The sequence below is a fragment of the Trachypithecus francoisi genome, unplaced genomic scaffold (genome assembly GCF_009764315.1).
Source record: "Trachypithecus francoisi isolate TF-2019V2 unplaced genomic scaffold, Tfra_2.0 Lachesis_group18, whole genome shotgun sequence".
In the NCBI taxonomy this organism is placed as follows: Eukaryota; Metazoa; Chordata; class Mammalia; order Primates; family Cercopithecidae; genus Trachypithecus; species Trachypithecus francoisi.
The window spans coordinates 2,830,383-2,851,950 of record NW_022681463.1 but is presented as its reverse complement, the minus strand read 5'-3'; the positions used below and the strand labels follow the sequence as shown (position 1 = coordinate 2,851,950).

Genomic DNA, 21,568 nt, shown 5'->3' with positions numbered 1-21,568 from the left:
CAGGAAACACAAACTCTACACTGTTGCAGTTTTCTTCTTTAAAAGGAAAATCCCAGACTCCCTTGAATATCCATTGCAGCAATGTAGCTGTCAGTTCTTTAAGTACGTGTTTAAACGAACTTGATTTTTAGCTACTGACACATGGATAGTAGCATGTTTAAATACGTGTAATATGCTCACCCTGAGGCCATGAAATGTGACTTTGTAAAGGAAACGGGCTGTTAATGCAGTACCTAACTGCTGGAGTCTTCAGTAATCATCTCAAATGGGTAAAATGGTTTAGGTTTCAAGGAGAGTATAGTATTCTCATGTTGTTTTACAGACATTGAGGAAAATAAATTTTAATACGTTAACAGCAGTTTAAATACCCCATTTTTATTCCCCAGTGCTCTGCATCGTAACAGCAGATGGATCATTTCAGACTTCCACTGCTAAACCAGCCCTGAACTATGTTTAGGTGAAGTTCTCTGGGTCACACCTTCAACTCTAGCCCCAGCTGACTTGCCATCCAGTGCAGTCACACAGTTCTAAAATGGGACCTCCATAGACCATGGGCCAAACACAGTTCATAATGCAACCACCAGGTGTGGAAAACTGTGCCATGCAGAACTTCTAGAAGGTATTATTACTGAGACCCAAGGCCAAATGGGCTTCTAGAAGGAGTTATTACTGAGACCCAAGGCCAAATGAACTTGTAGAAGGAGTTATTACTGAGACCCAAGGCCAAATGAACTTGTAGAAGGAGTTATTACTGACACCCAAGGCCAACGCCTACTCCACTTGGGCAGTTTAACCGGGAGGCCCAGCAAGGAAATGCACTGACCTTCGCGCAGGCCTCTTTTCTAGGCCAGCTGAAAAGTACCACCGCGTTTCGGTTATACAGCCCAGAGAACTATAAGGATGGAGAGCTGGCCACCTGCAAAAACCGCCTTTCAAACAGGACTGCTCATGTGTGGCGGCTCATTACTCAGAGCCGAGCTTCCCACGCAGGCTCTCCAGAGGCGAGGCGGGGCGGCAGAGCCCTGCCAGGGATAATCAGATAATCTACTCACCAGCCAAGAACTAACAAATGGAAAGCTTTCTTCTCTAAGGTGCCAGGATTTGCAAAAGCTTTATGCACCATCCCAGAATTAAACATTCTAAAGTACTATGTTCTAATAGTTCTGACTCTACAACAGAATTGACTTGTCCTTAATTTGTACCAATATTAAAATGTGCTTGGGAACTACATACACACCTACAGACATGCATACATACAGCTGCTTAAGCTCTGACAAGTTTAAGAATCCACCACATGACATTTAAGAAAAATACATACGCTCTTTCTTGATTTTTTCAGCTACTAGAAATTCATCTCTTTCAACAGTTGGGGCGAAGTTGCTGCCAATCACCCGCACAGCATACTGGAACTGCTGGGCTACATCCGCTGAAAGGCAGACAAAAGGGTGTGGATTGTTACCAACCAGCTTAAGTTCTGGTCACCTGAAGCTTCCAGTTCAAGAACAGTGAACTAGTAATAACATCTATCTTCCATTTCCCCGAGGTCTTAACTGAGAGGACAGAAAAGCTATTAAGAAATCAAAACAGAATGAATGAATGAAATAAGAGTTCAATTTAAAATAAGAATGAGAACAGTAACACACCAGAGAGTCTGAAAAATTCTAGATGACAGAAAACAAACGGGTTCAGTAAATCACGCAAAGAAAAGGAACAGAAAGGGCCGCATCCCAATACATGAGCGTGAGGAGGAGGCCGGGTCAAGACAGCCTCTGAGAAGCTCCCAGGAGGCCGGGCCAGGACAGCCTCTGAGAAGCTCCCAGGAGGCCGGGTCAAGACAGCCTCTGAGAAGCTCCCAGGAGGCCGGGTCAGGACAGCCTCTGAGAAGCTCCCAGGAGGCCGGGTCAAGACAGCCTCTGAGAAGCTCCCAGGCCAACAGACACAAAAAGCCAGGAAGGGTCACTCAACAGTCAAAACACACAGTTAATTGGCATTTGCACCTCTAGATGAAGATGACAGCTTAAACAAATGTGCCTCCACTCCCTTCAAAAACATCCTAAAACTGAGGATAAAGGAGTTTTTAAAACTAAAAGCATAAACCAACAAGGACAAAGAAAACAAGGCAGAAAGGAATCAGAGAGAAGTCAAAAAATGTGAGAAGCTGGACTGCAGACGGATGTGTGGTAACTGATTCAAGAGGACAATGAAACCTGAACACTAAGAATGGGGAGAGGGGAGTGGGAGGAACAAATGTCAAGAAGAAATACAGTTCCCACTGCAGAGCCCAAGCAGGCTCAGGAAAGGAACTGGATACTCTCAGGACGCATGAGCAAGCAGGGCTGAAGGGGGAGACCTGGCTGCAAGTCTGGATGGAAAGAGACTCCTGGGTCCTCCACCCAATCCCACACTGCCAGACAACCACCGAGACCCGCCCAGCAAGCCTGGTCTGGATGGACACTAAGGTAGCCCCGGTCACTAAGTAAAGGTAACAGACAACTCAGGGAACCCCAGTCCTTCCCAGAATGCCAGGATGCGCAATTTGTTTATGGGAAAACTGATCAGCCCAAGAGAGAAGAGAGACAAACGGTGATGGGTGGGGATCCCCAACAAGCAGATGGGTCTTAGTCCAATTCAGGCAGACCACAGAGATACTGCACAACTGGTTCCAATCACCACATTAAAGAAAATATCACAAACAGTGAGTCACATGAAACTTTTTGGTTTCCCAGTGCATATAAAAGTTAGGTTTAATATACCGTGGTCTATTAAGTACGGAACGGCATTATGTCTAAAAAGAAAAAAACATATACACACCTTAATTCAAAAATACTTTCTTGCTTAAAAATGCTAACCATCATCTGAGCCTTCAGCAAGTCGCAATCTTTTTGCAGACGGAGGGGCTCACCTTGATGCTGACGACTGCTGACTGACCAGGGCGGTGGCCTCACCTTGATGCTGACGACTGCTGACTGACCAGGGCGGTGGCCTCACCTTGATGCTGACGACTGCTGACTGACCAGGGCGGTGGCCTCACCTTGATGCTGACGACTGCTGACTGACCAGGGCGGTGGCCTCACCTTGATGCTGACGACTGCTGACTGACCAGGGCAGTGGCTGCTGAAGACTGGAGGGGCTGTGGCAATTTCTTAACATAAGACAACAATGAAGTTTACCACATCGATGGACTCTTCCTTTCGTGAAAGATTTCTCTGTAGCATGTGATGCTGTTTGACAGCATTTTACCCACAGTAGAACTTCTTTTTGAAACTGAAGCCAATCCTCTCAAACCCTGCCACTGTTTTATTAACTAAGTTTATGTAACATTCTAAATTCTTTGCTGTCATTTCAACAATGTTCACAGCACTTCAGCAGGAGTAGATTCCATCTCAAGAAACCACTTTCTTTGCCCATCAACAAGAAGCAACTCCTCATCCGTTCACATTTTATCATGAGATTGTGGCAGTTCAGTCACATCTTCAAGATCCTCTTCTAATTCTACTTCTCTTGCTATTCCCACCGCATCTGCAGTTCCTCCCTCCACTGAAGGCTTGAACCCTCAAAGTCATCCATGATGGCTGGAATCACTTTCTTCCAAACTCCTGCTAATACTGACAATTTGACCTCCTCCCATAAACTCCTGTTAATGCTGACAATTTGACCTCCCCCCATGAATCACAAATGATCTTAACTCTAGAATGATGAATCCTTTCCAGAAGGTTTTCAATTTACTTTGCCCAGATCCATCAGAGGAATCACTATCTATGGCAACTATAGCCTTACAAAATGTGTTTAAGTGAAAAGATTTGAAAGTTGAAGTTACTCTTTGGCCCATGGGCTGCAGAACAGATGCGTGTAAGCAGACATGAAATAACTCCAGATGCATTCTCAACGAGCGGTAAGGAATCTTCTTCTGAGCTGTAGACCTTAACAGTAGGCTTAAAATATTCAGTAAACCATGCTATAAAAAGACGTGCTGTCACGGAGGCTTTGTCATTTCATGTCTAGAGCACAGGAAGAGTCGATTCAGCAGAACTCCTGAGGGCCCCAGGATTTTTGGAATGGTCAACAAGCACTGGCTTCAACAACTTCAGTCACCTGCTTCCTTAGCCCCAGACAAGAGAGTCAGCTTGTTCTTTGTAGCTCTGAAGGAAGGCACCAACTTCTCTTCTCTAGCAATCAAAGTCCTAGATGGCATCTTCCAATAGAAGGGTGTTTCACCTACACTGAAAATCTCTTGTTAGAGTGGCCACCTTCCTCAATGATCACAGCTAGATCTGGATGACTTGCTGCAGCTTCTCCATCAGCACTTGCTGCTTCATCTTGCACTTTTACGTTACGGAGACAGCTTTTTCCCTTCAATCTCATAAACTAAAAAACCCTGCCAGCTTCAAACTTTTCTTCTGCAGCTTCCTCACCTCTCTCAGCCTTCAGAGTTAGTGTCTTGCTCGAGATTAGGTTTTGGCTTAAAGGAATGCTGTGGCTGGTCTGATCTTCTATCCAGACCACTCAGATTTTCTCCGTATTAGCAATAAGGCTGTTTCAATGTATTACTCCTATGTTCACTGGAATAGCGCTTGTAATTTCCTTCAAGAACTTTTCCTATTCAATCACAACTTGACTAACTGGCAGAAAAGGCCTAGATTCTCACGTATCTCAGCTTTTGGTATGCCTTCCTCACTAAGCTTAACCATTTCTAGCTTTTGATTTAAAGTGAGAGACATGTTACTCTTCATTTCACTTGAACACTAATTTCTTTTATTATTATTTCTTCTAAAAAACAAAAAGCGGGATACATGTGCAGAATGTGCAGGTTTGTTACACAGGTATACGTGTGCCATGCTGGTAGGCGGCACCTAGTGACCGGTCGATCCTCTAAGTTCCCGCCCTCACCCCCCCACCCTCCAACAGGTCCTCGTGTGTGCTGCTCCCCTCCCTGTCCATGTGTTCTCACTGTTCAACTCCCACTTATGAATGAGAACATGTGGTGTTTGGTTTTCTGTTGATTACTAATTTCATTTAAATAGTAAAAAGTCACTGTAAGGCTATTAACTGGCCTAATTTCAATATTGCTGTGATTCAGGAAACAGTAAGGCCTGAGCAGAGGGGGCGTGGCAGGGAACCCTTGGTTGACAGAGCAGTCAGAACATACACAACATTTTTTGATTAAGTTTGTGCACTTCATGGCACCCCAAAACAATTACAATAGTAGCATCAAAGACAAGTTACACATCAACGTAACAGATATAACATGAAAAAGTGTGAAATACTGTGAGAGTTTCCAAATATGACACAGAGATACAAAGTGAGTGCATGCTGTTGGAAAAATGGTGCCTAAAGACTTGCTCAACGCAGGGTGCCAAAAACCTCCCAATTGTCAAATAACACAGTATCCGTAAAGGACAATAAGATAACATGTGCCTGTCCTCCACAAGGAAGCTCATCACAGGGCAAATGCTGCCCTAGCCAAGACCTTCCAACAACTCCACTCTTAAAGATGAAAAGAATAGGTATCACCAGACACCCGAGGGTATCATCTAACACAAAAAAGAGACAAACACAAGAAGGAAAAAAGGAAACTCTAAGAAAAAGTAACAACATAGGAAATAAGAAAATGGGGGGAATATGCACAAAAACAAAGAAGCTATAATGGCCTACGAGATTAGACATAACACATCCATGAAATAAAACAGGATGCCATAAATTCAGAGAAGACAAGCTCTTGAATATTAAAAGTATGAAGGCAGATGTTTTTTAAAATAAGTAGAAAGCTTGTATTTAAAATTGAAGAAGTCTCTCAAAAACAAAAACAAAAAGGCAAAAAGATGGAAATTAAGACAGCCAAGAGAAGGAAATCACCAGATCAGGCCAGGCAGAAGCGGGGAGGGAGAAACCTAGAGTGCAATAGATGTCCAAAGAAGTCACAGAAGACAGAAAGGATGATAAGGGAAGGGCCTGGGAAGTTACATGGTTCACAGAAACTGCCTTAGCCCCATGAAAAAATCCAGGCTCTCATCTCTGCAGAGGCAAACTCCCAATCTGAGGAACTCCCACCCTCAGTACAAGGGATCTGGGAGAAGAACGGTTCCCCACTACAATCTCAGCAGCAAAAGAATGTCAAGGGTCAGGAAGAAATATTTAGGAAAGCCTCCACCTTCCTAGTAAAGCAATCACTTCGATAAGTGAATTGGAGTTGGTCCCAGGGTGGGATAGCCTGCCTGTGTACCCAACTTCTAGGACTCCAGAAGTCAAGCCACCAGTAGATACCTCCAGATCCCCATGCCCCCGACCACTGAGTGCTGGGCCCAGTTCAACCGGAGATGCAAAGGAGCAGCCCAACAGGGCAGTGCCCAGCTGCATCTGCCAGCAAAAGCCAACACTGTTCTCTATTCGAGGAAGGAAGTGGAACTATGAGTGGCACCTGGAAATCCAAGTGAGCTGTCTGAGCTCAGTGCGGCGCCCCCCGCCCAATCCACAGAGAACCTTCAAGTGGGCACTCTGAGCTCCCAGTGTGGCTCCCCCTGCCCAATCCATAGAGAATCCAAAATCCCCAGAAATGTAAGAAAGGATTTAAGGAAGATATAAACAAAACCAGAAAAGTGGATCTAAGAAGGGCACTCTTGGTGAAACAGAAACTGAAGAATCCCTGAAAGATGTAAAGAAAATAAACAGGATTGACTTGAAAGAAGGAACTACAGACAGAAGTCATCTCAGTCAAGACAGAGTAAGCACACTCCACTACTGATGGCAAAAAACGTAAAACTCTGGCAAATTTACATAAAACACCTCTAAAAAGACTGAACAATAGGTAAGAGAAGCAGACTGGGTATGAAACTCATGGATCAAAGGAAAACCTGGAGTGCCTTACCCCATTTTTGCTTTCTGATATTTTGTTTCTGCGTCTGCTGCCCAAGACACCAGCTGGGGCCGGGAACACTCCAAAACCCAAACCACAAACAAGCGAACACGGAAACACCTCCAATCCAGGCCCAGCCTCCCCAGCCAGGGCCCAGGTGGGGAGGGAGGGAGGGAGGGAGGAAGCACCACAGCTCTCCCAGCCCTGCGCCAGGCTACCGGCCCCTTCCACCTTCACTCAGGGGCACCCCCACAGTGGACTGCCCCATTCCACACTTGGCAAGAACCAATAATGGCCCCAAGACTCCATCACAAGGTTGGCGGGCTGGGGGCTTTGGATTTTAGCCAGAACATGAGGAAGTGTGTTGGGAACCAGAGAGTGAGAGCAGCAGCACTGAAGAGGAAGCTGGAAAAAGGCACCCCTTAAAGCTATGTGCTGTCGAGAAGGAGCCCAACGGAGACATGATGAAAGACATCCTTAAAAATGAAAGGATGAAGAAAGATATTCCACAAAAACACTATTCAAAGTGAACGTGAACTGGCTGTATTTCTATCAAAGTAAACTTTAGACTAAGAAAAATTAACAAGGATAAAGAAGGGACTACAAAATGATAAAAGGGCAATTCACCAAGATGACATAGCAATTCTAAATGTGAACACTCCATACAGCAGAGCTGTAAGACACACGAAGCAAACTCTAATAGAACTGAAAGGAAAAACAGACATTCACAAATACATCTGGAGATACCAAGGGGCATTTCTCAGTAATCAAAAGAGCAAGTGAAGAGAAACCGAGCAAGGATATAGACTTGAACACCAACAACCAACTAAACCTAATCGGTATTCACACAACAGCCCACCCCACAACCAAACAACACACACCCTATTCAAATGCCCGTGGAACGTTCAGGACAGACTGAATTGTGGGTCACAAAGCAGTTTGATTAAACAGAAAACAATAAGATTATTCAAAGTATGTCCTCTAACACTAACAGAATTAAACTGGTAATCCTTAACAGAATGGTATCTGAAAAATCTCCAAATATCTGGCAGTCAGTCAACACACACATGGGCCAAGGAGCCAATGAGCCAAGAGCGCCACAGCCACTAGAGCTGGAAAAGGCGACACAGCACCCCCCAGAGCCTCCAGGGGGAGCCCAGCCCTGCAACCTGCAGTTAGCCCACAATGCCTTTGGCTCTGGCCTCCAGAAACACAGGGGGATAAATGAACTAATTTGTGGTAATTTGTTACAGTAGTCATAGGAAAATTATATATGTCCCTTTCACTATTTAAATTAAACTTTAAAAGGTTGTTTTATATCGTTATATTTTATTGCACCTTCACAGTAACAACTACAAGATTTAAAAATTCATGGAATGAATGTAATTCTGAACAGTTAAAAAATTTAATGGAAGCAAGGTTGAGCTGTCTGAAGAAAGGTGAGAACAGACCTCAAACTGGAAAACTGCTACTCCTTTCTCTTTCTCTATAAAGGTCCTAGAAATCTCTCAGGGAAAAGCCTCAAACTGCAGTAAACGTACTTTCAAGGCGTTGCAGTAAAAGAAAGCAATGCAACTTCTTACTCCAAGAGCAAGCACTTCAAACTTGCAGTCATGGGCGAATCAGTTCTGGAGACCTAACGCACAGCATGGGGACGGCAGCTGGTGACAATGGATTGTGTACTTGAAATCTGCTGCAAGTAAATCATAGGTTCTTCTCACCACACACACACACACACACACACACACAAACACAAACGGGTACCGAGGTGAGCTGATGAACATGTTAACTAGCTTCACTGTGGTAATCATTTCACAATCCATACATACATGAAAGCAACATATTGCACACCTTAAATATATACATTTTGAATTTATCAATTATACCTCAACAAAGTTGAAAAAAAATACATGGGCAATAAAAACTGTCAAGGAAAATTAGAAAATGAATTGAATGAAAATAAAAACACAACATATCAAAATGTGCGAGATGTGGCTAAAACAGTCCTTAGAGGAAAATTTACAGCATAAAATGCTTTCTTTAAAAAGGAAGATAGATCTCAAATCAATAATCTCAGTTTATACAATAAAATCTGGAAAAAGAACAAAGTATACATTAGGAAATTAAAAAAAAAACAGCAATCAGTGAAATTTACAACAAAAAATGGTGGGGAGGAAAAAATCAATGAAACTAAAATCTAGATTCTTAAAAAAAAAAAGAAACAAAATGACAATAGAATTGATAAACCTTTACCAGATTGACCAAGAAAAACAAGACAAGACACAGAATCAGGAGGTATTGCCACTGATCTTATAGAAATTTAAAAGATAATAAGGGCTAAGTAATTTATGTAGACACTTCACTCTCCAGGAAATAGCTAAAACATAACTCCACGTTGTAAGTGTGGGCTGGGCATAGTAACTTTCTTCCGAAGAGCACAACACAAGCAGAAAAAAAAAAAAGAGTCACTCACAGCAGAGAAACCTGGCGCACACACCTTAGCCAAGCGAGGAAGGTCACTTTCAAGAATGATGAATCACCCTGGTGGCAGGTACCCTCCATATTATGTGATGAAAATGTCAGCCCGGGCGCGGTGGCTCAAACCTGTAATCCCAGCACTTTGGGAGGCCGAGACGGGCGGATCACGAGGTCAGGAGATCGAGACCATCCTGGCTAACACGGTGAAACCCCGTCTCTACTAAAAAATACAAAAAACTAGCCGGGCGAGGTGGCGGCGCCTGTAGTCCCAGCTACTCGGGAGGCTGAGGCAGGAGAATGGCGGGAACCCGGGGGGCGGAGCTTGCAGTGAGCTGAGATCCGGCCACTGCACTCCAGCCCGGGCTAGAGCGAGACTCCGTCTCAAAAAAAAAAAAAAAAAAAAAAAGAAAAAGAAAATGTCACTTCACCTCAGGGGTCTTCCTCCCAAAAATATACAACCCCAGTCTAGTCATGATAAAAATATCAGACTCAATTGAGATAGTCTACAAATAACCTTTAATCCTCAAAACTCTCAAGATCGTGAAAAAAAAAAAAGTCTGAGAAATTGTCAATTTCAAGAGGAGCCCAAAGAGACCAGACAATGGAATGGAACGTTCCTAGAGGGAGCCTAGAGACAGCAAAAGGCCACTGAGTGATAACGGAGGAAATCTGAATAACTACGGAGCTTCATTAATACTAGTGTATCATTATTGATTAATTAATTCTAACAAGTGCACCACGGGAATGTCAGATGCTAATAACAGATGAAATGGTACTGGGTTTACAGAAACTCTATATTTGCAATTTTTCTGTAAGTCTGCAATCATTCTAAAATAAAACATTTTTTTTTTAAATATATTAATGCCAAGACTCACTTTTCACAAATTCTGATTTTAGCAGTCTGGAGTGGGGGGCCATGGCATCAACATTTTTTAAAGGTCCGTTTTAAAACTTTTAGTCTTCAAGATAAGAAAGCAACTAAAATGTGAGGGGGGAAAAGCTTTCTTTGGTAAACTCAAAAATGAATTTCAACCTGTATCACATGCCATGTATGAAAATTTGTTGGGAAAAGCTGAGTGTTGGGAGAAGCTGAGGCAGGGCATGTCTGACATCATGTAAAAGAGTCTTGGAACATGTCCGGGGTCCAGGGTCTAAAACCCCTTGTGGCCTCTGGAACACCAATCTCTGCACTAAAGGGTGGAAGAAGGCTACCCTGATGCACCATAATTTAAGCCCAGGGCATAAAACCCCTCGTGGCTTGGATAGAATCCAGGGCTCGTGGCTGTGGAATGTGTCTAGACTTGCTGGCTCCTCGCTCTCCCAGGATCCACTGTATCTTGAGTTAAAAGAACCTGCTCTCCATTATCTCAAGTAGCAGAGCATATGCTAAACCATCACAGCTATAAATCATGTGCTTAATGCAACATGACCTTTCGACCCCCACATTCTCACCACCTGTTTCTTTGTTTGATCACCAATAAACAGTCTGGGCTTCCAGAGCTCCAGACCTTCACAGCCTCCACACTTAGCGATGGACCCCTCGACCCACCTTCTCTATCAAACTCTCTTTTCTCCTTCCTTTGACTCCACCAGACTTCGTCACCCCCATGACCTCATGTTGGGTCTGATCACCCCAACAAAAATTAACTCAAATAAAAGAGGAAAACATAAGCCTCTCTTAGAAATAAAACAAAACAAAAGAAGAAATCTTTGCAACTTTGAGTTTGGCAGAGTTCCTACATGACACCAAAATGATGACCCATTTTTTTTAGAAATTCATAAATTGGCCTTCATCGAGATTAAAAATTTTTGGTTTGCAAAAGACACTGTTAAGAGAATGAAAATACTGAGAAAAAAATATTCGCAAAACACAAAGACATAAAGTTTTGAACGGATAATTCACCAAGAAGACATATGAATGGCAAAACACACACACACACAAAGATGTTCAACATCACTAGGAAAATGAAAATTAAAACCACACTGAGATATCACAACACACTTGCTAGAACAGCTAAGATAAAAACCACAAACACTGCTGAGTGCCAGTGGGGCCATGGCATCGCTGGAGCACTCCCACACTGCTGGTGCGGAGGCAAAGCAGCCATAGCCACAATGGAAGAGAGTCTGGCAACTTCTGAAAACAATGAACATGCACCTGCCCCGAGGCCCAGCAACCCCACCTGTAGGTGTTTATCCCACAAAACTAACTTATGTTCACATAAAAAACCTGTCCATGAATGTTCATAGCAGCATTATCCATAACTGCCAAAAACGGAAGCAAGCCAAATGTCCCTCACTGGTTAAACGGATAAACTGGTTCATCACACAATGGAACACTCCTCTGCAATGAAAAGGAATGAACTAGTGATAGGGCACTGTAAATGCACCTCAAATGCGTCATGCTAAGTGAAAGAAACAAGTCTCAAAACTTCTGACTGCACACTGTATGACTGCATTTACACGAAATTCTAGAAGCGGGGACATCCACAGACACAGGACGGTGGCTGCCAGCACAAAGGCAAAATGATAGCACAGAGGAAATCACTGTGAACCTAAACACTGAGAATTTTTTTAATGGGCTAAACAGCAGAATGGATATACTAAAGGACACTTTAAATGCAAGCTGGAAAAATCAAACACAACAAAAGACAGAACAGTTAGAAATCATGAAGAAGAATAAAATAGTAAAATTTTTCTATCATTAAAAAAAAGTCAGCCTAGCATGGTGGCTCACGCCTGTAATTGCAACACTTTCAGAGGCTGAGGTGGATCACTTGAGCCCAGGAGTTTGAGACCAGCCCAAACAACACAGCAAGACCCATTTCAAAAAAAAAAAAAAATTTCTAAGTATGTCACTAGTTTTAAAAAAAAAAAAATTTTAAAAAAAGAAAAAGTCCTCAGTTTGAAGAGATGTAGATCTCTGATGACTCTGCTTAATCCAAGTGTTAATTCAGGTAAATTAATTCACCTAGACACATTACTGCAAAATTTCAGAACATAAAAGATTTTTTAAAAATCTTAAAAGCTACCAGATACAACTTCAAAGGAGTAAGGAAATGGATTAACACCAGACTTCTCAACAATCATGAAAGAATACCTTCAAAGTGGGCTGAGGAAAAACACTTCAGACCAAAATATCTCTGACTGATGATCCAAGAGTTCGGGAATAGGAGCACGAAGGGAAATAAAGACATTTTCAGACTATTAAGTAATTATTTAGAACGGCAAATCCTGTCGTTCTATTCCTAAAAGCAAATCCCAAATATGATCACTCCACAGCTACCATCCCATTACAGGAAGTCTCCTGAGGAGCTGGTCACCTGCTTCCACCTTTGCCCCCTTAGAGTGAATTATGCACCCAACAAAGCGATCCTCTTAAAATATAAATATTATCATCACTCTACTCATTCACCCCCCATCACACTCACAATAGAACCCAAACTCCTGGCCCCAGCCCAGGGAGCCAGCCCCTCGCTCCCCACATTTCACTCCTGCTATTCCTGGAACACACCAAGCTCACCTCCAGCTTCGCGTCCGGCTTGCTCTTCTCCACATCCTCTCAGGACTCACACCCCCCATCATTCTGCCTCTACGCTAGCTAAAACAGACACAGGTGCACTGTGTCAGCAAGCATCCAGGGAATGCCTACATAGTGGGGAAAGGGACAAAATGAAACCTAAAATGTTTTGTGGGGTCACAGGGTCGGGATCGTTTTTATTTTTTTCCTTACATTTTTCCACACTTTCTGAATTTTTACAGAGTATGTATTAATTTTATAAATATTAAAAGTATCATTGAGGCCGGGTGCGGTGGCTCAAGCCTGTAATCCCAGCACTTCGGGAGGCCGAGACGGGCGGATCACGAGGTCAGGAGATCGAGACCTGGCTAACACGGTGAAACCCCGTCTCTACTAAAAACAAAAATACAAAAAACTAGCCAGGCATGGTGGCGGGCACCTGTAGTCCCAGCTACTCGGGAGGCTGAGGCAGGAGAATGGCATAAACCTGGGAGGCGGAGCTTACAGTGAGCTGAGATCCGGCCACTGCACTCCAGCCTGGGCGACAGAGCAAGACTCTGTCTCCAAAAAAAAAAAAAGTATAATTGAAAAGTTTCCTTAAAAAGTTGTGTCACTATTTTAGTTAAGAAATTTTTACTTTTTTTTCTTTCCCAGACAGGGTCTCACTCTGTCACCCAGGCTGGAGTGCAGTAGTAAGATCTGGGCTTCCTGCAACTTCTGCCTCCCAGGCTCAAGTGATCCCCCACCTCAGCCTCCCAAGTAGCTGGGACTACAAGTATGTACCACGCCCAGCTAATTTTTATATTTTCTGTAAAGACAGGGTCTCACCATGTTGCCCAGGCTGGTCTCGAACTCCTGGGATCAAGCAATCCTCCCACCTTGGCCTCCCAAAGTGCTGGGATTACAGGTGTGAGCCACCACACCCAGTCAGTAAAAATTATTTTTAGGTTACCATTTTCACAATCAAGTACATCACATAAATATCCCCACTCCAAATGTTTTATATACTTTTCAGCTTTCTCCTACCAAAAAGTCAGGAACTCTTCAATGCCAGAAACACTGTCCTCTTCGCCTCCTCACTTTCCCTGCACCTCAGATGGACGTCATCACTTCACTCCCACTTACCTCTTCAGCCACACCTGGGTCTCCCTGTCCTCTTACCAACCAAGTTTCCAGTCTATCCTTCTTGCTGATTATAAAATATTCTCAAAATCCAACAGTTATTTATTAAACCAAATCTACTTAATCTGTGTTTCAAAGGGAAAAGCACAGAATCCGGACTACTAAAGAAATTAGCCATGGCAATCAATCCTTGTTTAGTGAACCTGTAATCAAAGAATAAGCTGGGAAAAATCAAGCAATGTCCACCACACACTTCTGGTTTAAATACTCCCAAAATATTGTTCAGTGTTTAAAGTATAACTAAACTCAAACAGCAATTCAATGAATAACTTCTAAGTACTTACTACAGGCCAAACACATCAGGCCCTAACAATATGATTGATGTACAGTGGTTAACGAGACGGACATAAACACAACAAATGTGGCAAGAGTACCCAAGGCAGACTGTGATAAGAGCGTCAAAGAAAATGAGGGCACTATGACAGCTCACGACTAGGAGGACCTCAGGAAGTAGATGCTGAGGGAGGGCCTTGCAGGAAGCACCGTTAGCCTGGCAGCCAAGGCTGCTGCATGAGGAGCCCAGGGAGCAGAGAGGGGAACCCACAGGGAAGGAAGGGCGGCACTGGACACTGCTGCTGCAGGAAGGCTGTGCCACGGGGCTCTAAATGCCACTCAGCCAGTCACTCCATTGAGAACCCCAATGTCCAGATGTAGATCTCTGATGACGCTGCTTAATCCAAGAGTAAAAAATAGAGTACTCCATTTTTTTGGCCACAAATCACCTAAGGAGCGGTCTAGTTCTCCCACCTCTAATCTGCTCTGGGTGTGTGAGGGGTGGGTGGTTCTCAGGTTCCTGGAAGGGGAGTGAAGACTCCTCTAATGATCCTCTGAAAATATTTCAATGAATGCAAGGGCACGCTGCCTGACCAGAGAGAAGTGCTGCTGTGTTGTACGCTCTAAACACAAGAGCAGGTAGCAGTGAGAAGCCATCCCACAGGCTGGGCCATGACTTGTCTCTATCAAGCACACAGAGAAATTTGCCATTGAATTCAATACTTAAGAGCAGGGATGAATTAATTCAAAATACCAAGCTGTGGAATCAGAAACCTGGGTTCCAACCTTGGCCCCGCAATTTACTAGCTAGATGATAGTGAGCAACTACTGAATCTCTCAAAGTCTCAGTTTCCTCATCTACAAAATGAGGTTCACCATAATTCTACCACAGTATAAGCACAACATCCGGCATATTTTAAGTTTTCTATAAATGTTAGCTATTTGTATTATTATTAACCTGAAAATATTATTTAAATACATACTATATCTACTACAGCCATTAAAATCACAACTCAAAAAATGCACCCAATTTTTAACCTTAAGCAAGATAATTTGGTCTTCATCCTGAAGATAATTAGTAGAGAACAAATTAAGCCATCAACAGATTCGATGAGATTGATTTTCTAGAAAGGACCCTCTGACTGCAGAGAAGCGGAACTAGAAGAGATAACAAGCCAAGGCAAGACCCTCAGCTGGAATTGCGGAACTCAGTCCCAAATGTGAAGGCTCCAGAGACACTTGGATGTGGGCCCAAGAGCTTTTAAACAAAAAAGTTGCCCTTTGCATCCCCAAAAGATTCTATACACCCTCAGGTTATAAATGACAACCGAACTTCAAGATGCACAAAAATAAATGCGACTCAAGTGAATACAGAAACTCCACAGTTGGGTGCTTTCTCAAGATTCAAAAAACTGCAGAAAAGTTGAACTGTTTGGGAAGACCTAAGTTTCTGCCTTCCTGTTTCTCGTCTACAGTGTGGCTTAGTTGTTCCACACTCCTGCTTTTCTGAAGGATGGGGGAGGGGTGGGGGGGGGGAGTTGGGAGTAAGCCACAGAGCTCAGTAGAGGAACAGAGCACATCCACTAGCCATCCTTGACTCCCGATGCAAGTCAGAGTAACTTCCACGCATTTTAATGTTTCAGATGCCAAGCGCCAACAGAGACCTACAGGATCAGAAGCCCTAGAGATGGAGCCCACAGTGTTATTTCTGAATAGGTCCCACATTTAGAGTTTAAAGTGAAAAGGCATGAAGTTAGATACCATAACAAGTCCTGTTCTCAACCATTGGCCACCAGTTCCCCTTCCCACAGGCAATCTACGTCATCAGGTTCTTGTGTAATCACAGGTGATCCCAATGCATGGCTCTAGTTGAAAAGCAATGCTCTAAAACAGCAAAAACATTACTCTGGATGTGTGGTTCTCAAACTTTTTGGTCTCGGGGCTTCTTGACACTGTTAAGATTGAGAACTCCAAAAAGCTTTTGTTTATGTAGGTTGTATCTATCCATAGTTACCATATTAGAAATTTAAACCAAGACAATTTTTAAATTTTAACTTATTTAAAAATAGTAAATCCATTAAGTACAACTTGAAACAAAGCCTGAAACTCTGAAATTTTAATACACAGCTAATGTATATCTTAATACACATGTAATACACGTTGATCTTCCCAATGATGTAATTATATAACCAAAGGAAGATCACATGGTCTTTGGAACTTCATCAAAAGCTCTTTATCGTTTTGGAAAATCATGAAACCAATAGCAACACCACTTGTACTGAATCACCAAAACAATACTCCTTTATCTTCTGCTAGTGGCTTGTGGTACACTCAATAGAGGTCTTGCATATTATGGCAATCATCTTCGAATATGTGGTGTACTGTAGTCATACCTGAACATTTACGATGAAATACTTACCTAACATAAATTCCTCTTTATGTATTCTTTACCTCATAGAAAAAAGATTACAAAGTAGCTATGACAAGAAGTGTAACCTCTGACAGATTTGAAACACTAACATCAAGCACACTGCTTCCAATGATAAGAATAACTACCCAAAGACATAATAAATAAATGTGCTCCCAGGAGGGGCAGGGATATGAAGACAGGATTTGACTATGACTGGCTGGCAGTATGTGTTTCAAGCAAATTCACAGATGTTATAAGTTGGAAAAGTTGGTAAATCACGCTTATGTTAACTTTATAAAATTGTCAAGCACCATTTTATGTAGGTGTTTTGCTTCTGAAGGTCCCTTGAAGGCAACTGTTTAATTTTTAAAAGATACCTTATAAAAATGTGATTCATATGAAATTCTCATTAAAAGTAACAAGTAAGGCCGGGCGCAGTGGCTCAAGCCTGTAATCCCAGCACTTTGGGAGGCCGAGACGGGTGGATCACGAGGTCAGGAGATCGAGACCATCCTGGTCTGCACGGTGAAACCCCGTCTCTACTAAAAAATACAAAAAAACTAGCCGGGTGAGGTGGCGGGCGCCTGTAGTCCCAGCTACTCGGGAGGCTGAGGCAGGAGAATGGCGTAAACCCAGGAGGCGGAGCTTGCAGTGAGCCGAGATCGCGCCACTGCACTCCAGCCTGTGCGACAGAGCTAGACTCCCTCTCAAAAAAAAAAAAAAAAAAAAAGTAACAAGTAAGTATCTATTATGCCTTGATTTCATAGTACTAAAGAAGCAATGTATTACAAAAGCATAAGTAACACGTCATCAAAGAACAATCAAATGTTCTGTGGAGTTACCAGATAAAATGCCCACTAATCAAATTTTTTAACATCAAATATTGTAAAGGTAGTAATTAATATTGCTCCTTTGCTCACTAAGGTATAACAAATGAAAGAACAAGGTAAGCTACTATTTATAAATTCTTCAGTAAATAGCAGCATAATTTAAAATTATATCATAAATGCTTGACAATCCTAGCTATCTAGAACACAGCAAAAAGAGCATCACCTTTAATGGACTTCATGACATAATTTATTCAGAGGGCCGGGCGCAGTGGCTGGCACCTGTAATCCCAGCACTTTGGAAGGCCAAGTGGCAGGGGGGCGGGGGAGGGGGATCACTTGAGGTCAGGAGTTCGAGACCAGCCTGGCCACATGGTGAAACCCCATCTCTACTAAAAACACAAAAATTACCCAGGAGTGCTGGTATACACCTGTAATCCCAGCTACTCGGGGGCTGAGGCAGGAGACTCACTTGAACCCAGGAGGCGGAGGTTGCAGTGAGCCAAGGTCAGGCCACTGCACTCCAGCCTAGATGACAGAGCAAGACTCCGTCTCTAATAAATACATAAATAATTCAGAGAGGACCCTGCCAGGATGTGAGAGCCCACTTTTAATTTAGACACAATTCTAAATGGGAAGATAGTAGGATGCAGAATTTTGCTGAAAAGAAGTTTTTCAATCTCTTAGAAGGGGCAAAACTTTTATATCAAAGAATCTTCAATGTAAAAAAAAAAAAGTTCTTGGCCGGGCACAGTGGCTCACGCCTGTAATCCCAGCACTTTGGGAAGCCGAGGCAGGACGATCACGAGGTCAGGAGACCGAGACCATTCTGGCTAACACGGTGAAACCCCGTCTCTACCAAAAATACAAAAAATTAGCCGGGGGTTGTAGCGGGCGCCTGTAGTCCCAGCTACTCGGGAGGCTGAGGCAGGAGAACTGCATGAACCGGGGAGGCGGAGCTGGCAGTGAGCCGAGATCGCGCCATTGCATGGTAGCTTGGGTGACAGAATGAGACTCTGTCTCAAAAAAAAAGTTTTTAAGTTGAGAAATGTCATTTTAGCTCACAATGAATGACTTTCAAAATCCAATTATGACAATGGGAATGTATGAATGTGTGGTTTATCCCTAGAACAGAAAACTCTGGAACCACTGGTACAAGGAAAACACTGACATTAAGGTGGATAAGTCCTATCAATCTTAGTTTTATCTAATTCCCCCTATGACGAGGAACATGAAACATGAGAAAGGAAACCCAGTGTGCTAATGACAAAAACAAACGACGGCAGGCCATGCTCATACCTCAAGGCCTTTTCATTGGTTCTCTCTACTCAGAACCTTCCCCAGATGTTCAAATGGCCCTCCCTTACTCCATTCAGGTCTCTGTAAATATCTCAGGGGCTTTCCCTCACCTGTCTCTTCTCTCTTTTTTTTTTTTTTTTTGAGGCGGAGTCTCGCTCTGTCGCCCAAGCTGGAGTGCAGTGGCACAATCTCAGCTCACTGCACGCTCCACCTCCAGGGTTCACACCATTCTCCTGCCTCAGCCTCCCGAGTAGCTGGGACTACAGGCGCCCACCACCGCGCCCGGCTCATTTTTTGTATTTTTAGTAGAGACGGGGTTTCACTGTGTTAGCCAGGATGGTCTTGATCTCCTGACCTCGTGATCTGCCGCTCTCTATTCCTTTACCGTACTTTTTCACCACAGTACTTATTGCTAATTAACACGGTTGGTTTCTCATCTGTCTCTTCCACTAGAGTGTCAGATCTGTGGGAGGAATGACTTGTGCATCTGCATCACCAGCACTTAGAATAGTTCCTGGGAGGAACTTTGAGGACGGGGTTGTCCTCAAAGATTTCTTAGATAAATAACTAGATAGAACGAAACTTTACAAAATGTAGCAATAATTGTGTGAAGTCACTCATTTAATAGTAACACAAAATAATTCATGATTGCCCAAAGATTATCATAGAACATCCAATGAATTACGCGCGGTAATTGTCATGAAGCATAAAAGGTCAAAATGCATTCCCAGTACTTTAAATGCAACTTTGAAGTCTTCCTTCAAAAACTGAATAACTTCTTTTCCACATTTTGGTGCTTAAGACGTAACACAGTTGCTTCCATTACGCAGAAAACACCCTCACGGTGCATACTCACTCCCCCACCAACCTGGCCAAAACAAGGAGCAAGAAATGGCATCCTGTACCATTTCTTTCAAAGTACCTCGGCTACAAAATGGTTTTGCCTACTGTATAGGATTAGTTTAGCTTTGCTTATTAGTAACAATATTCGCCATGTGAACTTTCCCAGAATAGTTTTATATCAAATCCAACCCTCAACCCTTTAACCAGTAGGAAAATATGGCAGATAACAGTCGTTAACACCCCATTCCCATAATACTCAGCCTGTTAAACTTTCCTAATGAAAAGGGACGATGATGTGACTCTCCAGCACCCCGCATGCTCCTCCGCGGCGTAGCCGCTCTCTCCACCCCACACAGCATGAACCAAAGGCACGCAGAGGCGCCCTCCCCTGGCGTGTGACACCAGAGAACCGGGATAAATTGGCGAGCTGGCATTCCTCCCATTCTCACTGACGGACCCGCGCGCGGAGTGCGCGGTGACTCAGCCCGCTCCGGCCCGGGCTCCGCCCTCCCGCCTCCCGGCTCCCGGCTCCGCGTTCTCGCCCCGGTCTCGGCCTCTCCACTCCTTCCATCCCGGTCCCGACCCCCAGCCCTCCGCTCTCCTCCCTGGCTCCCTGACCCCAGCCTGAGCCCCAGCCATCCGCTCTTCTCCCCGGTTCCCTAACCCCGAACCCAGCCCTCCGCTCCCTCGTCCGGGCCCCACGTCCTCGGCCCGTCCCCCAGCCCTCTGCCCCGGCCCTGCATCCTCGTTCCTCCAGCCCCGAAACGTATTAGGGCTGCACGCGCAGGGAGTGGCCCCCGGGGCGCGTCTGCGGGCCCCGCGTAGCCCGGCCCCTCTACCTTCGCTCCTGCCCAGGATCCTGCAGCACAGGTTCTGCAGCAGAACGTTCGGCGACTTCTGGTCCGGGGTCGCCATCCTTGCCCGGGACTGTGCACGGGGGTCTGGGCAGAGCCGCCACCGCCGCCGCAAGCGCAGGGACCGCGGCCCGCGCCCTCCCTGCGCCCCTCAAGCTCCCAGCTCCCGACAGGCTAAGGCGCGGGCGCCGCCGGCCACCAGGGCGCCATTTTAACGGAACCCGCCGAAAGCGCGGGCGCTTCCCACAATGCCCCGCTTCTTCCCTGCGCCGCGACCGCGCGTGCGGCTGCCTAAGCGTTCCCGGCCCTGCCCTCCGTATTCCCCCGGCTGCTGCCCGTCCGGCCGGGAAAGTTCCGGGCGACAGGTGGCCTCGAGCTGCGCGGACAGAGCAGGGCTGGAGTCGCGAGCGTGACGGGCATCCTTGGAGAGCACTTGGTGGCCGGTAGCACCTTAAAGGCCATAATTTGGTGTGTTTGTATGGGAGTGTGTGTGTGTGTGTGTGTGTTAACGGCATTGGTTTGATTCACGCTTCTGATGAAAGAAGCCTGTTTAAAGGGTGCAGGGGGTTATGCGGTGCGGCAGTTCACCCGCTACTCTCTCCAGCAGGCGCCCTGCTCAGGCCCGACCTCACACCGCCGCGCAGGCCGCTCCCCCAGGCTCGGGTGACTGGGACGTCCTGGGAAAATAAATGAATCACGTATGGAATGAGAGAACAGAAGACCTGCCGAGAAAAAGATCGATAGGCCGGGCGCGGTGGCTCAAGCCTGTGATCCCAGCACTTTGGGAGGCCGAGACGGGCGGATCACGAGGTCAGTAGATCGAGACCATCCTGGCTAACACGGTGAAACCCCGTCTCTACTAAAAAAAAAAAAAATACCAAAAAACTAGCCGGGCGAGATGGCGGGCGCCTGTAGTCCCAGCTACTTGGGAGGCTGAGGCCAGAGAATGGCGTAAGCCCGGGAGGCAGAGCTTGCAATGAGCTGAGATCCGGCCACTGCACTCCAGCCTGGGCGACAGAGCGAGACTCCGTC

The 21,568-nt window shown here is 44.7% G+C and overlaps 1 protein-coding gene and 1 long non-coding RNA gene across 2 annotated transcripts in view; one reads left to right on the top strand and one right to left on the bottom strand.

Annotated features, from left to right (window-relative positions):
- TUBGCP3 (tubulin gamma complex associated protein 3) overlaps nt 1–20,802 on the bottom strand; it is a 94,907-nt gene extending 74,105 nt beyond the window's left edge. Inside the window, exons 1-2 of the mRNA XM_033177213.1 lie at nt 20,522–20,802; nt 1,319–1,426 (exon numbers count right to left, since the gene is read on the bottom strand). Coding sequence (XP_033033104.1) covers nt 1,319–1,426; nt 20,522–20,597 — 184 coding nt within the window. The 5' untranslated portion in view covers nt 20,598–20,802. The remainder of the gene's footprint in view (nt 1–1,318; nt 1,427–20,521) is intronic.
- On the top strand, nt 20,797–21,252 carry LOC117063491. Its single transcript, XR_004428951.1, has 2 exons — nt 20,797–21,004; nt 21,144–21,252. It is a non-coding gene; the product is annotated as an uncharacterized LOC117063491 (long non-coding RNA).
- Nucleotides 21,253–21,568: the final 316 nt, after the last annotated feature.